The sequence below is a fragment of the Rosa rugosa genome, chromosome 5 (assembly GCF_958449725.1).
Source record: "Rosa rugosa chromosome 5, drRosRugo1.1, whole genome shotgun sequence".
Classification (NCBI taxonomy): Eukaryota; Viridiplantae; Streptophyta; class Magnoliopsida; order Rosales; family Rosaceae; genus Rosa; species Rosa rugosa.
Genome location: NC_084824.1, coordinates 35,824,780 through 35,840,737, shown reverse-complemented (window position 1 = coordinate 35,840,737; position 15,958 = coordinate 35,824,780). Strand labels below are relative to the sequence as shown.

At 37.4% G+C, this 15,958-nt stretch overlaps 1 protein-coding gene across 2 annotated transcripts; it reads left to right on the top strand.

The window, feature by feature from the left end:
• Positions 1–11,252: 11,252 nt before the first annotated feature.
• LOC133709496 (uncharacterized) lies at positions 11,253–15,688 on the top strand. 2 transcript variants are annotated; one of them, XM_062135268.1, is made up of 6 exons: positions 11,253–11,636; positions 12,274–12,552; positions 12,647–12,820; positions 12,931–13,037; positions 13,423–13,757; positions 14,780–15,688. In XM_062135268.1, the coding sequence occupies exons 1-6, from the start codon at positions 11,490–11,492 to the stop codon at positions 15,355–15,357; spliced, it is 1,620 nt and encodes a 539-aa protein (XP_061991252.1). In that variant the 5' UTR covers positions 11,253–11,489; the 3' UTR covers positions 15,358–15,688. The 2 variants fall into 2 exon arrangements, with proteins under 2 accessions (XP_061991252.1, XP_061991251.1); XM_062135267.1 differs by having other exon boundaries at positions 11,255–11,636; positions 14,756–15,688.
• Positions 15,689–15,958: the final 270 nt, after the last annotated feature.

Genomic DNA, 15,958 nt, shown 5'->3' with positions numbered 1-15,958 from the left:
CGAAGTACCTCATTCATAAGACGCATAAATGTCGCTGGAGCATTGCATAAACCAAACGGCATTACGAGCCACTCAAAGAGGCCCTGTTTGGTTTTGAATGGGGTTTTCCATGTATCTTCTTCTTTGATTCTGACTTGATGATAACCAGACTTCAAATCTAGTTTAGTGAACCATCGAGCTGACTGTAATTGATCCATTAAATCATCTATCCTTGATAATGGATATCGATTTTTAATAGTGATTTTGTTGAGAGCTCGGAAATCAATACACATACGCCAACTGCCATCTTTTTTTGGGACCAATAATATTGGGGATCCACAAGGTGAGAAACTTGCCTTCAATACTCCTTGCTCTAGTAGCTCATTGACTTGTCTCTTGATTTCTTCCACCGAATGACAATACATACCCAAATTAGGCAATGAAGATCCTCCAACGAGTTGCATCTCATGCTCTATTGGGCATTGCGGTGGTAAGCCTTCAACATCCTCAAACAAGTCTGAGAATTGTGATTGTAACTCCTCTATATCGCGTTGTTGCTGAGGAGTAAGCATCATAGTAGATAACACATATGTAGATGGAGGGTTTTCTCTTGGTCGAACCACCAATAAGACGAACTTGCCACAGGAAATATTCACCATCCTTTTAGCTTGATTGGCACTGATCAAACTATTATTAAATGAAACTTTGCTGGCGTGAATGAAGTACTCTACTCCATCCTTCAAAAATCTATACTTTTGAAGTCGTCGATAGAACACTGCATCACTATCCCACAAGTATGGACTACCAAAAATTACTTGGCATACATCCAATGGCACCACCTCACAAGTCACTTCGTCAATGTATTCTCTAGCAATTGCAAACTTGAAAGTACATTGTCGAGTAATTTGTGACTCAACATCTTTCTGTATCCACCCCGACGGGTATGGTTTAGGATGAGGAGTGGTTGTTAACCACAACTTTCGGACTAATGCCTCCGAAATGAGATTCTTTTAGCTTCTCGGATCGATTATAGTGTATATCAAATCGTGCTTCACCTGTATACGAACATTAAACAAGTCTTCGCGACCTTCTGGATGAACAAGCTTCTGGGTCATAAGAGTCAACTTCGTGTCTGGTTGCACCAGTTCTGGAATCTCCACAGTCTTGTTAGCATTCAATGCCTTTTTAAGATCTTTTCGATTACTTCTTTTCTCTTTTTCTTTCTCCCTAAGCTCGGGATGAAGAATGTAACAGGTTTCTTTGGTATGACCTGGCTTGTTGCAATGCTCACATTTTGTCTGCTTCTTTCCAAAACTTTGCTCCCTATTTTTACTACTGTTACTCCCAACTTCAAACTTCCTTGAATTCCCCATGTCCTTCTTTTTGTTGACTTTCTTGTTCTTTGATTCAATAGCAGTTGCCATTACTAATGCCTCTTCAAAGTCTTCAACTTTGAACAATCGCAACTCTTTGCGAATATACTCTTGGAAGCCCCTGATAAACTTCATGAGGAGTTCATGGTCATCTAAGTCTAGATCCAGGCCAGCACCATAGCCTGATTTTGAAAATCGGCTCCATAATCTTGTACCGACTGTCCAAAACTCTGCCTCAAATGTTGCCACTTGAACCATCTATCCTCTTCGAAGCCAACAGGGTAAAACTGCTTTCTTATGGCTCGCTTAAACTTTTTCCACGTCATAGTCGCTATACTATAACGTTTGTTATAAGCCTTCCACCATGTCAAAGCATGCCTGGTCAACTTTAATGTTGCAAAGTTGATCCTCTGACGGTTATTATACTCATAAATAGTATAATAAGTTTCTAATTGGTCAATCCAATTATCCAACTTCTCGCATTGATAGCACCGTCATACGCCGGAATATCGATCTTAACATCAATTTTAAGACCATTCATAAAAGTTTTGGACTTACCAGCTTTATCGGCACCCGATTCCTCTTCGCTTTGATCTGCACCAGACTCCTCTGCAGACTCCTGTTCCTCGTCAGAATCATCCTCTTCACTAAAATTCACCTTTTTCTTGGCTTTTTTAGTAAATCTCAAGGCCTTCCTTCTAGAACCTTTTGGAATCTCATCTAGCGGTTTACGTGCAGAATCCTCTTGTCACGCCCTTGATTTTTAACACAAATAAAAATCGATATATAATCTCATAATTATACATGCGTGATCGTTCAGTCATCAATAAAAAATACCTGAAAACTTTTTCCCTTTAAACCAAGTACATATTGATGCCTTGAACCCTCAAAATTAATATACACTCACTCCACAGAGTTATATATATCACAAGCTTACGAATTAAATTGTCAATAACAAAATAAAACCTAAATGCTCCTCAGAGCTCACTACAAGCGGAAGTCTTAATAACAGTAAAGTCACAAAAATGGTTTCCTACCGTAAAGCTGCAAATTGCGCTACCTCAGCATCAGCCACGATTATCCTGACCTGCAGGATTAACCCCTACACCGTTTGAATGGTGCACTGGGTTGCCACACAACAAACCCTGTAAGCTTTTGCAAGCCCATATGAGTAAACTCAAAACCACAAAGCAGAAACACATTCTTAAGTCACCTCAACCTAAACAACAATAAGCACATAACTCACAACCACAACCATCTGTTTCATAATCTTCCATAACATGCTTACGTAGGTCAACTCGTGACTAAAACCACAAGCTCAGATTCTCAACCTAGCATCCAATTACACAAATTCCAGTCAAACAAAACATCTTCAAGTAATGTTTGGAAATCCTTTGACGCACAATGTTGAGTCACAAAGATCACACTCATTTCCTTCCCACCGGAAGCCTTTGTCATCAACATGACATCAAAGGTGAAAACAATGAATCACCTTCCTATTCTCACACAGAGCACAATCGTCACCACTATGGCCTTTAAGATCAATCAAATCATAAATCAATAAAATCAAGAAGAAAACAAGGCAATCACAATTTAAAACATGCAAAACAGTTCATAGTAACCCCTGCGTATAGTTTAATTAAGGAAATCACATTAAGACAAGCAATTCAAGCCGTAGTAATCATCATAACCCCACATGCTAACATCCATAGGTAGCTCCGACCATCACAACAGTCTTCTCGATCTTAGTTAACTTAATAACAATTCAACTTCGCTACCGAGCAGTCATCACACAGATTTCGCCGGTCATCACACAGATAACGATCATCACACAGATTTCACTGATCATCACACAGATAGCGATCATCACACAGATTCCACCGGTCATCACACAGATAGCAATCATCACACTGATGTCATCAATTTATCACACAAATATTCCTACACAAGCTTTACATGACAATCATCACAAAGATTCAGCACACTGATGTCATCGAATCATCACACAGATATTCCTACACAAGCTACCATATCTTAAGTCTCAATTAAGACGGTCATACTAGACTCATGGTATCTCAACACATGAAATTCTACAATCACAACTCAATACACAATTTCACCATTCTCGAGCAATAATGAACTCATTTTCAAATATTGTTCACATCACAACGAAGCCACCAATACATACATATTTCACATATATATATATATACATATATATATATATATATATATATATATATATATATATATATATATATATATATATATATATATATACACACACGTAGTCATCCACTCAGGAATGCCACTAATACCAGCTATAGTCATAGTTAACCTAATAACTCTAAGACCATATGGTAATTAAGCTCATAACGAATATCGTGAGATTTACTCACCTCTGAATCCCGCTGCGTCTTCACACGCTAACCAAGACAAGCACAATCTCCACAATCCGCTCAACACAAGCCTGTCAAGTACCTAAACACATACGGTCTCGATTCAGTGCACGAATCATAAAGTGATTAAAGTCCGAAACCCCGTTTTGAACTAAAACCACAAAAGTGACGCCAATCGAGGTGAAACCACATCCGAGACCACCCAAAGTCTCTGGAATACTTCTACGATCGATATGTTAAAACCACAAGTCGATCGAACACTTGAATCCTCACGGATCGAATAATCGAACGGTTCAAAACCGTGAAAACCCTAACATGCTCATATGATCTCCAAAAATTACAATCTACATATCGAAATGCTCGTATCGACGAGTAGATCAAAATCAGGAATAGAAACTATCCCTGAGGATGCCGGAAAACACCACCACAGTGGCGGCGCCGCCGCCGGCCCAAAGTCGGAATTTGACCAAACTTCCAACACAAAAGCTCTTCATCCCAACTCCAATTACAACATTCATAACTAAAACAAAGTCTTAATCAAAGCCAATTGGGCAGAATTTACCTCGAAAGCTTTGAATTCCGATGAACTCTAGAATCCCAAATTCTAAAATTCAACCTCTACAAGTTGAATCATTGCAAGCCACCCTAGGAGAAAGCTTCTACATCCCCTAGGCTCCAAAAGCCCTCAAGAATCACCGGCAAAGGTGGCCGGAATCGCCGACTCAGATCAAGGCGATTTCGTCCCCGACGCGTCTTCTTCTTGGCCTGGCAACGCCCACCATAGTTCGAATCGTGAAGAATCACTTCCACAGACTTGCAGAGGAGGACGAGGCGAACAAAGCCCACTTAGAATCGTGTCCGATGGTGGCCGGATGGCGAATAAATCAACCGACGAAGGTGAGAGCTGCCCGCGGGCTCAGGAGAGAAGAGAGAGAAAATCCTTCCGAAAATGGAAACTTGTCTTTTTCTGAATTTTTCCGGAAAAATCCCATATATACCAAAATAGAAACCTTTTCCGATGGCCATAACTTCTTCATAAGAACTCCGATTTCCGCGTTCTGCATGTCCACGAACTCGTATCGACGCGCTTTACGACTTTCGTGAAGGAAGTTTTTGGAGAAACCCAACGTATAAAAAGTCAACCTTTGCAACCCCCCTAAAACCATATTCTTTGAATAAAAATTCGTCCGAAACACTAACGCTCCGTCCACGAGCCACGAAACCGTCCAATACCCACAATTTAGATTCCGAAAAATCCTTAAAAAATAATTACGAATTTCTGGGGCACTACACCTCTACCAACTTTGACATCATCAGCGTCATCTTCTCCATTTGTTGCGCCAACAACGCAATCTTAGCATCGGTGCCTTCTTCTTCTGCCATTGCTTTCTTCTTCTTTTGTTGAAGAGCTTTTTCTGAAATTAATGGTCCAACAAGTTCTTAACCTGAAACCTTGATTTGTTTGCGAGTTGAGACCATAAACCACAGGCTTTAGCAGAATCTATGGCTCTGATACCACTTGATCAAAGGTTTCTTGTGGAACTTTTAATCAAGAACGTAAAAGAACTCAATGCATTATGGAGAATAACTCCCTTTTGACTTACACAAAAGAAAAAGTTTATAGAATAGGAATCGTATTCAACTGCCCTCATTAATTCATACAATGATTACTGTTTATATACAATTAATGGTTTCCTAAAATAAAAAACTAAATATAATAATTGAATTTAAACCGTAAATGATAAATGGTTTAAATTTTTTAATCAATATAAACCTTTAACTTTAAACGGTTTCAAACTGTTAATTGTAAACCGCAAAGTTCTAATGGTTTATAATATTTTAATAATGGAATATAATATAATATATTGAATAATTTCAATATATTATTATGTTGATCCTCCTGGATCACCTATCAAGTTCTTGACGTTCTTCTTTCCCTCTTTCTTCATGCACCCAGCTTCAAAACCTTTCTAATGGTCTACAATCTTTTTAGCGTAATTCAAAACAGTATTAGGACTAGCCAATCTACTGCTGGTAATAGGTTTTAACTCCAGCAAAGGGCCACCAGCTTCCACAAAGAGCCACTACTAGAAAAATGGCATCAGAAATAGGCCAAAAACCAATGAGAAAAATAATCCGGACCGATGTCTTAGTGGGTGATAAGAAAGGTCCGGAAAATCTAGACATCGGTTTTTAACCGATGTCTAGTATTAGTATACACATCGGTTACTCATTATAAATCGATGTAAATATGTTTAAATGATAACAAACTTGTATGTTTAAATATTGTTAAATCATCATCTTATTGCCTTTAATGCTTACAGAAATATAGATCCTACAACACAACTATGCATTTTAACATCGTTATTTATTTAAAAAACGATGACTAATACTATTTCACACATCGATTCTCAGGGAAGAACGATGTCCATTATCTTGTAAAACATCAATTTTTTGGAAAGGAGCAATGTCCATACCATTCTGAAACATCGGTTTTTTAGTCTGCATCGATGGCTATACTTATCCTAGACATCAATCTCTATTTAAAACTCGTTGATCTCTATTTAAAACTCGATGTGCACTACTTTGTGGCACATTGATTCTAACATAATAATTCAATTTCCATTGGTTAATGAGACATCGAGTTTCTTTTTGAAATTGATGTATTCTCTCTTAATAGACTTCGTTTTTATAGTTATGTACTGATTTAAACTTTATGTATAGACATCATGTTCTTTAGATGAGGATGATGTCCACAAATTTGTAGCTGCTTCTAGAAAATGCAATCCACATTTGACAAGAGATTTAAATATTGGGGTATTCTTTTAATTTTTGTCCAAAATCATCATCCTTGATAATAGGCAAAATATGCAGAATCAAACTCTAACCTACCACAAGGCTAGCTAGCCAGAAAGTAGTATTGCAGTTTTGTTCATAGTTGCTGCAATCACTACATCTACCACAAAAAGGTTGACCATAAGCTAGCCTTACTCAAAATCATATTGCTAGTCATAATCTATAGCAAAATCCATAAGTAGTCAGCCACTTCTACGCACACCTTGTCAGCTTGCTCATGGGGATATCATTTCTGAGGCTTTATCGCCCACTACAAATATATAGAACAACACAAGTCACAATGATAAGGTAAACGCACTAATATTTAAACTAAAGTTTTCACAAAACTATAATGCTTATGCCTTGGTCGAAAATGATCATGTTTCTGATAGGAGCATAAAGTGCGACGATATTATTGAGTATATGCCCCATTTTAGCCTTGTTTCTCCCTTAAGTTTCGTGTTTTGAGTCATCGAGTCATTTTAAGAGTCTTGTAGAGTGTTGGCGTGAAATAAGCAGAAAAAGATAAATTCATGAAAAATCCTAGCTAGATCAGGATTCCTCACTGTCGACTGTTTTTGCGGTCTTTACATTTTAATTCCCTTTATTTTCTCTAGAAAATTCTAATATTCTCCTGCTTGTTGTAGGAAACTTTGGCTGGTGGAACTCTTGGAAACAACAACGATGGAGTCATAAAATAAAGCATTTAAGACATTTGACCAAGCAATGAAGAAGGGAAATAAAGGAGAAAGACGTTTTCAGTTAGAGAATAAAGGAGAAAGACGTTTTTCAGTTGGGGAATAAAGGAAAAAGATGTTTCAACTGGAAAATAAATAAAGGAGAAAGATGTTTCAGCTTGTTAAAAGACCCCATTATGAGAGGAATTAAGGCCATAAAGGAGATGTTTCAGTTGGGAAATTAAAGGAATTATGATGCAATCCCATCCGTCCAATGATGAAAGGTATGATCGACAAAAGCCAACCAATGCTGCCCTATAAATAGGTAACATCCAGAACAGAATTATCATCACTTCCCGGCCTATCACTTCCTGGCCAAAAGCTATTCCAAGACTTTGCCCAATTCACTTCTCAAACCTCCAACACCTACAAGACCGTGACCACCATCAATTTACGAAGTTCTTAGGCGCTGAGTCAAGGACGCTCCACCACCATAGCAGAGACGAGTTCATCACCTTATTGCTAAGCCGCTGAGGAAAGCTTCAAAGTGTAACTATGACTCTACTTACAATTGTTGTTTCGGTTTTGTGTGTTTGGATTTGCGAGTTGTGTAATTGGAGACATGAGATTTTCAGAATATTTTTATTAATATTTTTGAGATTTTTAGTTTATTATTGAGTTAATTTCGAGAATTCTTTGATGATGCATGTCACAATCTTGTGCCCTTTTACGTGTTTAGGTAATTTTCAGAGTTAGGTTAATAAGTTTGCATGCTAGAATCACGCTGAGTATTCTTGTGTGTTTGCTTAATTTGCCAAGGGTAATTGTTATTTGTTAAGGCGCTGAGTTAAACAAGTAGCAATTAGTTTTAAAAAGTGGTAAAAATCATGCTTTAATGATTAAACGATTCTGAAAATTACGTGTTAAATTCTATGTGTAATGGTTAATTTGCACGTGTGAGTTGATTCGAGGGTTAGATAATACTACTAGTTAAGAGAATTACGCTGAGTGTTTTCGAAAATTAGTAGTATTAGGCTTGGTAAAGACTTTTCCGATCCAAGCCTACATTAGAACGAATCAGATAAATGGATTGATCCGCTGAGGCTTTTCATTTGGGCTCTTATCTATGCATTCAAGATGGGCACAGTTTTGTAGCATGTTGAAATGGATTTTCTGTTTTTACACTTAGTAATTTCTGAGTGGAATTGGTCTAGGTTAGGGAAGTCGATCATTGTATATAGTTTTATTTGTTTCGTTTTTATTTTAAGTAGATTAGGAACCAAATCTCAAAACCCCCATTTTATTCTTTTATTTGCTAATTGACCTTTTTGTGTAGGTGTACCCTACAATCCCCGGACTGAACGATCCCTGCTTATCCTATACTGACAACTACATTTTGCAGGGTTAAATTGTGAGGCTATTTAAGCCGCATCAGTTTCAATTACAATTAGCCATCTAGTAGATAACTATTGAAACAACCAAAACCATTTAAATTCTGCATTCTAACAAATGAAGAAAGCAATTTCAGTACTAAGATTGAAGAAAGCAAGACATTTGCAAAAAGAGATCAAGCACCGTTGAAGCACGGGCAATTTCACCTGTATTTGACAATTGGTAATTTACTGAAACAATGAAACATCATCATTGTCTACGTGCAGACTGTTCTGCATAAGGACACTGACAACCCAGAATAAAAGAGATTATTTTTCAGGATCCTCAAAAGGAACAAACAGTGCAAGTAGCAGCAACAATAGTTCAACAGTTCGCAAATGGAAAATCGGGATTATAAATAATGCAGCAAACAGAATCCAAGGCGATTTAAGAAATGGCACATAGACAATATAGAAACTTTGCATATTCAGACCGTTGATCCTCTATCCAAAATAACATGAGTTCCCTATTTCTGATTCTTGAAATTTATGTGTTTATCACCTTTAGAGGAGCATTATGTGAGTATCACCAAAAATGAATTCATGACTAAAAACCATGCAAATTTGAGTTTGAGTCCGATACCGAAGGAGTTTTGGAGGCAATATGGAGAAGAAGAGTTGGAGATTTAGGCTTGCAATTGTTTTGTTGTATGGTTAACATTCTCTCCTTGAGTCTCTATTTTGATTTTTGAGGACTCTTTTGAAATATGAATATTCTAGATGCAATTTTATTACTCTATCCATAAGTCTTTCCATAATTTATTTATATAAATAAAATCTATAAAAATTAAGTAAAAATTAAAAAATACAAAACCGCCTAGGCTCCTGGACGCTAGTCCCCTGGTCGTCGCCTAACTAGAACTTAGCGATTTTTCAAACCTTGGTTGTATATACACCTCTTACACAGTTGTGAATAATTTTGGAATCTTGCCAATTCATCATGATCAGGTGAAGAATTTTGGAATCTTGCCAATTCTAGCTGCAGCAGAAGCTCATGACTCCTATTTTGTTCAAAAAAGAGATTCAACAGGACGTCTTGGGCTATCATCTCTACAAAAAGTTATCGCTGCAATGAGGATGATTGCCTATGGAATTGGGGCAGATGCTGTGGATGACTATCATAGAATCGGTGAAACCACTGCAATTGAAGCTATTTAGAAGGTTTGATGAGTTCAAGCATGCTTCTATTGCTTTCTCTGTTAGCAAAATGGAAACGAAAGTGGATGAGTTAGTTTCTATTGCTTTCTCTGTTAGCAAAATGGAAATGAAAGTGGATAAGTTAAAGCATGTTTCTATTGCTTTCTCTGTTAGCAAAATGGAAAAGAAATTGGATGAGTTAAAGCATGTTTCTATTGCTGTCATGTTTCATTTGAGTATTATATCCCTCTTGCAGGTTTTAAGGCGATATGTCAATCTCAAAGATAATATTTCCTCTCCTTTTGTTTTTCTTTCTCTGTTAGCAAAACCAAATCTTCTTCATGAAAATACATAGAGTAGAACCCAAATAGGCCAAAGACAAACAGGCATTGAAAGTGGCCGAAACAATTGACACAGCAGAGAATGTGTAAGACTCTGATGATGCTATAACCTTCTTTGATAGTGTTCTATAGATGAGGATACAAAACAAGATGAACATTAGCAAGATATCAACTGCAATGACATACATGAATCTGGATTGATAATGGCTGCAATGTCAGAACTGCATTCAATTCCAGACTCAGTTGAACAATCACAAAACAAGGTCCAGAAACCTTCCGCCATGATGTGTCTTTGTTATGTACAAAATCTGCACAATTACAAGAAAGAAGAATTTAAAAACAGATAAAGTAACTGTATCTCGAACCCATGGTTTTTAGCATAATAGTTAGTAGAAGTTCAAACCCAACAGAAAACAGAGAGAAAAATATAAATGCCTCAGTTATGCCATCTCATTTCTTGATATCAATCCCATGTTTCTCATTAACTCTTCTATTTCTAGATTCACACCCTACTGTGAATCAATTTTAAAAGACTATAGTCTGCTAAAGTGAAGTTGTATGATCTTTGATTTACAAGATAAAAAAAGAAAAGAAAAACAACACAAATAGAATTATATATATTAAAATAATATTTAAATTTGACATCTCCATTGAAGCTAAAATTAATCAAAACGTTAACATGTCAATTTTGTCAAGTCATATGTCAAATTCAAATTTGACTAAAGTTAAAAGACAAAGCCGTCGGAGATGCTCTCAGTAATTCTGTTTGGATAATCTACGTGTCAAGCTGTGAGAACCATGCGTGACAAGCTAGAGCGGGATCTGCTGCCACGTTTCGGACACAAACGACCAGTGTACCGGCACTTAGGGGCCACACTATATCCATTAATTTCATACGTGTCTGCCAACGCAGGGTTGCACTAACCTCAGTTACAATTACCGATATAACCATTCCCTATGACACCTTTCGAACGAACATAACCAGGTCGGCAGGTCTAGACTTCAAGAGGGTAATTTCGTCATTCCAAACCGCCGAGTATAATAATACAGCACGTGCGAGATTCCCACGTGGTCGCCGTCAATGACCTCCTCTCCCCAATTCTCCTCCTCCTAAACAGCGTTAATAGCTCCAAGACTTTCCAAAATCTGGAATTTTCGTGGTTAGGGTTTTTCAGAAAATCAATCACCGTCTCAATTCCTCAAATCGGATACAGCTAAAAATCCCGGATTTCCGGTTTGGGAATTTGCCTATTTTTTTCTCGCCGCCGGCTTCTTTAATTTTGTTGCTGTTTTTTTTTTTTTTTTTGGAAACTAATTCATGGTGCAGTTGATGAAATCCGGCGATCTCCGCCAAACGACGCCGTGTAAGGATAAGCTGCCGGTAAAATTGGAGATCGAAGACTCCTTGGAGGAGGAGCATGGCCCCCTCAACAAGCGCTCCAAACCTTCTCCTGCTTTTCATGAGGTTCGCTTGTTTTGATCTGTTTCCTTCTTTTGCTTGCTGACAATATATAGCTATGAGAAATGAATATAATTCAACACCTACTTTGATCACAACCTTTTCCTTTTTCTTTTTGTTTGAATCTAAACCAGCTCCATATTTTCATGTTTGATTATGTAGCTGGTCAATATGTATTTTAAAGCAGCACAAGAAAACCATGTTTTTGCTCGTTGTATGTGATTTCCAATATCTTAACTGATCTCTGGATTATATGTTGTAACTCATGGTTGACGTTGGACTTTAGCTTTCTTAGGCTTGTAGTTTAGTTTGTTGTATTGCTTTTATGGTACATGGGTGTAATGAAGAATATATGACTCATTCGGCTTGTCTTTTTACTATGATAGTTATTCGATTGATGTCTGGATTTTGTTATAAAGATGAAAAGTTTACGTTGAATTTTATCTTTCTTAGACTTGTAGTTTTATTGCTTTTATGGTATATTGGTGTAGTTAAGAATATTTGACTCAGTGGGTTTTTTTTTTTCTTTACTATAATATTAATTTTTGGAATACAGTATTCCACTGTTTCAGTTACTTTTGGTATAGTATTTAAATTTGTTCATTTATTGAAATGCTCCCTTTCGTTCTCCTCATTGTTGCAGAGTTCGGGCGATAACGGGTTTGCTGTCTCAGCTCCCCAATACAATCCACTTGATGAGCCTAGCCCTTTGGGTTTGAGGCTCAGGAAGAGCCCGTCTTTATTGGAATTAATTCAAATGAAGCTTGCTCAGGGGGGTCCTCCTGCAGCGGGAGATGTACCAAGAGAAAATCTTAACTCTGGAGTTAAGAAGGAGATTAAAGCAAATGCTGCGGTGGGGGCTACTGATAAGCTTAAAGCGTCAAATTTTCCAGCTTCAATGTTAAGGATCGGTAGCTGGGAGGTATTCACAAGAGTTTCTGAGTCATTTATATTGGATATTGTGACTGCAATATGTTTGGGGTGAAAATCACTAATATTACATTATTTCCTGGCAGTACAAATCAAGGTACGAGGGTGATTTAGTGGCAAAGTGTTATTTTGCAAAGCATAAGCTCGTATGGGAGGTTCTTGAAGGAGGCCTCAAGAGCAAAATAGAAATCCAGTGGTCAGATATCATGGCTCTGAAAGCAAACTGTCCTGATGATGGACCTGGTACTTTGAATGTTGTGGTAATGCCTTTGATTTCATATTCGCTTTTTACATCTGTGTGCTGATTCTCAGGATGATAAATTTGTTACTTAATTGTATTTGTCACCTGGCAATCCCTTTTGTGTTGCAGTTGGCTAGACAACCTCTGTTCTTCAGGGAGACTAATCCTCAGCCTAGAAAGCATACTTTATGGCAAGCAACCTCAGATTTTACTGATGGGCAAGCAAGCCTACATAGGTAAATTAAATTGGTCATTACAATTCTTCGGTTCACTGAAGATCTCAAAGTTGGTTTTTCTGCCAGTGTAGTTGTGTTAAATTTTTTTGAACGCTTTTACTTTTCGGTCTTTATGTATTTAAGCTTACTGTGCAATTTTCAACTGCTCCCATGAAATTTGATTATTATTTTTTCTCTCCAATTTTAAACTATTTTGATGATCTTAATTGTTCAGTACTGGTGACACACGGTTTTGCTTTCTGTGTTTGACATGGAGCTCAAACTATTAAGTTGTATGATTGATACATGGTCTTTCAGTCTTTTTGAAGTTGCAGTCATACACTAAGGTATGAAATTGATGATGCTGTTATATTGATGTAAATTCTTTGGGATTGTGGTTTTACAGGCAACATTTTCTGCAATGTCCACAAGGACTGTTAAACAAGCATTTTGAAAAGCTTATCCAGTGTGACACACGTCTTTGCTTCTTAAGTCGACAGCCAGAGATTGTTTTGGATTCACCTTATTTTGAACTGCGGCCTTCTGTATTTGAAGACCAAGGAGAATCCAAAGGCCTTGGTTTTGACCAACCGGCAAGTGGTAAAGGATCCTCCATTTCTGGTTTCCAGGATATAGCATCACCATCTGCAAGTCAGTCATCATCTTTGAAGACAGACCAGCAGGATTCAGCTGGTATGACATTAGAGCATCGGTCCAGAGAAGCTCCTTCCCCTAGCTCAGGTATGATAAATGAACCTAGCATTTGATTCTATGATTAATGGTTACTTTTCATTCCTCTTTCTTTAAATATAATTACCATGTTCTGTAAATTTGTTCACTTCATTTAGCGTTTCTTTAATTTATATGACATACTTGATGGTGAAATGAGAGTTAGGTTGTATTGGGATGGCTTCTTGAGTATCTATGTAGTGTACTAGTATCGTTTTTAGTTCACAATTGTGGAATCCATAGATTTCAGATTCCAAATAGGCTCTTAAAATCCATAAGGAATGTCAAGGTCAGAAAATTGTTAGCAACAAGGCTAGGAGCAACTCTCATATAATTTTATCTTGAAATGAGGAATGACTCCACACTACATAGTCAAGAGTATTTTCTATATTAGATCATGTATATTGCCTTGTTATAACCTGGTATGTCCTTTGCATGACTGTAAGGACTGCAATAGCTTCATGGCTGATTTCTGTCATACAGGGTTCCCGTCACTGCACAGGGCGAGAAAACTTCTGTTCATTAAGGACTTAGGACTAGCTTAGCATATCTAATGTTTCTCAGATTCATATATATGGTTACAACACACACCCACAGATATATATATATATATATATATATATATATATATATATATATATATATTCAATTGTGATCTCTTGTATTGATGATGTAAGATATAGACCCAAAAAAAAAAAAAGATAATGTAAGATGGTTACTAGTCTGCGTGTTGTGTCATTTGTGTGCCAACCAACAAAAATCACTACTGATTTTGAATTATTTCAATCTTGAGACATGGTAAAACTTTTGCATTTAGAGTTCTGAGAGTTGTGCATCATTTAAAGGTTGTGTTGGAATTGATTAAGGCAGTCATTGAGGGATTTGCCTTCTTATTCTGGGATTACACTGTTAGGCTTGGTTGTACAAAGTATGTAGTTTATTTAAATCTGAGCATGAATCCACGTATTGTTTGTTGGTCACTGACTCACTGGTTGCCTTTATCATACTAGGTATGGATGCTCGTGCAATTGAAGGAAATGGAAGTTCTGAAGTTGTTGATTCCAGGGGGCCAAGAAACTGGGAACAGATAAAAGTGCCTGGGCTCCATCCTTCAATGTCGATGAGTGATTTTATGAGTCACATTGGGAACTGTATTTCAGAACAAATGACTTCCGGAAAGCCACCTTCTGCCGATCAACAGTCGGAATACCAGGATATTCTTGAGGACATTGCACAGTACCTGTTAAGTGACACTCAATTAACTGCAGCAGATGAGAGTCATGAGACATCTCTCATGTCCAGGGTCAATTCTCTTTGTTGCCTTTTGCAGAAGGACCCCACTTCTCTTCAGACTTCGCAGGTTGAAGTTGAAGGCACAGATGGTGGAAGGGATATTCAGCTTAACCACGCTCCTGGTGGTATATCTGGAGCTGATATGCAGGCTCCTGAAGAGGATATGAAGGATGTTCCTGGAGGAAAGAAGGCACCGGGGATGTCGAGAAAAGACTCCTTCGGGGAATTGCTGTTTCACCTCCCTCGCATCGCCTCTCTTCCCTCACTTCCAAAAGTCTTGTTCAACATTTCAGAAGATTGTGAGAGTCAAGGTAGATAAGTCATTTTTTCCAAAAAATCAAATCCTATAAGTCTACATCATGCGAGCTGAATAGAAACTGCTCTCCACCCTTCAAATCTCTCAGTGTACACGGTGAATAATGCTGGCTATTTAATACTATTGTCTGTCACCAAAAGCTTGCATTATATTGGGAGATCAGGATTCTGAAATTTGTGTTGATGAAGAATCCTGAAAGATTTCCCACTGTACAAATGCACCGCACCGCACTTTATAGCTAGTGTTGTTTGGTTCCGTTCATGCCGTATGACCTGCTTAAAGAAGCATCTGTTTGTAAAGTCTTAAATTTCAATGTGAATGTAATTTTAGTCAATAGTCATTTAGCTTGTTTACAATTGGAAGTGATGAAATGGCGTTAAGCTGATCAGTGTATTAGACTCCCAAATACAAAGGGAAAAAGACAAAAAAAGAAAGAAGCAAAAGTGGGCTTGTATGAACTATCTTGGGAACCATAAAGGAGGATTTGATGCATAAAACGATAAAAGGAACCGGAAAAAATAAAGGAAAAAAAACAAAAAATGGGCTTGTATGATCTTCTTGTTTTGAAATTGATAAGTTTTCTTTCATTTTTAGAAATGGGTAT

Excerpts from the sequence above, each read along its gene's own strand:
- LOC133709496 (XM_062135267.1), top strand. The coding sequence starts at position 11,490 with ATGGTGCAGTTGATGAAATCCGGCGATCTCCGCCAAACGACGCCGTGT. Across the intron at positions 11,637-12,273 it reads CTTCTCCTGCTTTTCATGAG|AGTTCGGGCGATAACGGGTT; the intron begins GTTCGCTTGTTT and ends TCATTGTTGCAG. Across the intron at positions 13,758-14,755 it reads AGCTCCTTCCCCTAGCTCAG|GTATGGATGCTCGTGCAATT; the intron begins GTATGATAAATG and ends TTATCATACTAG.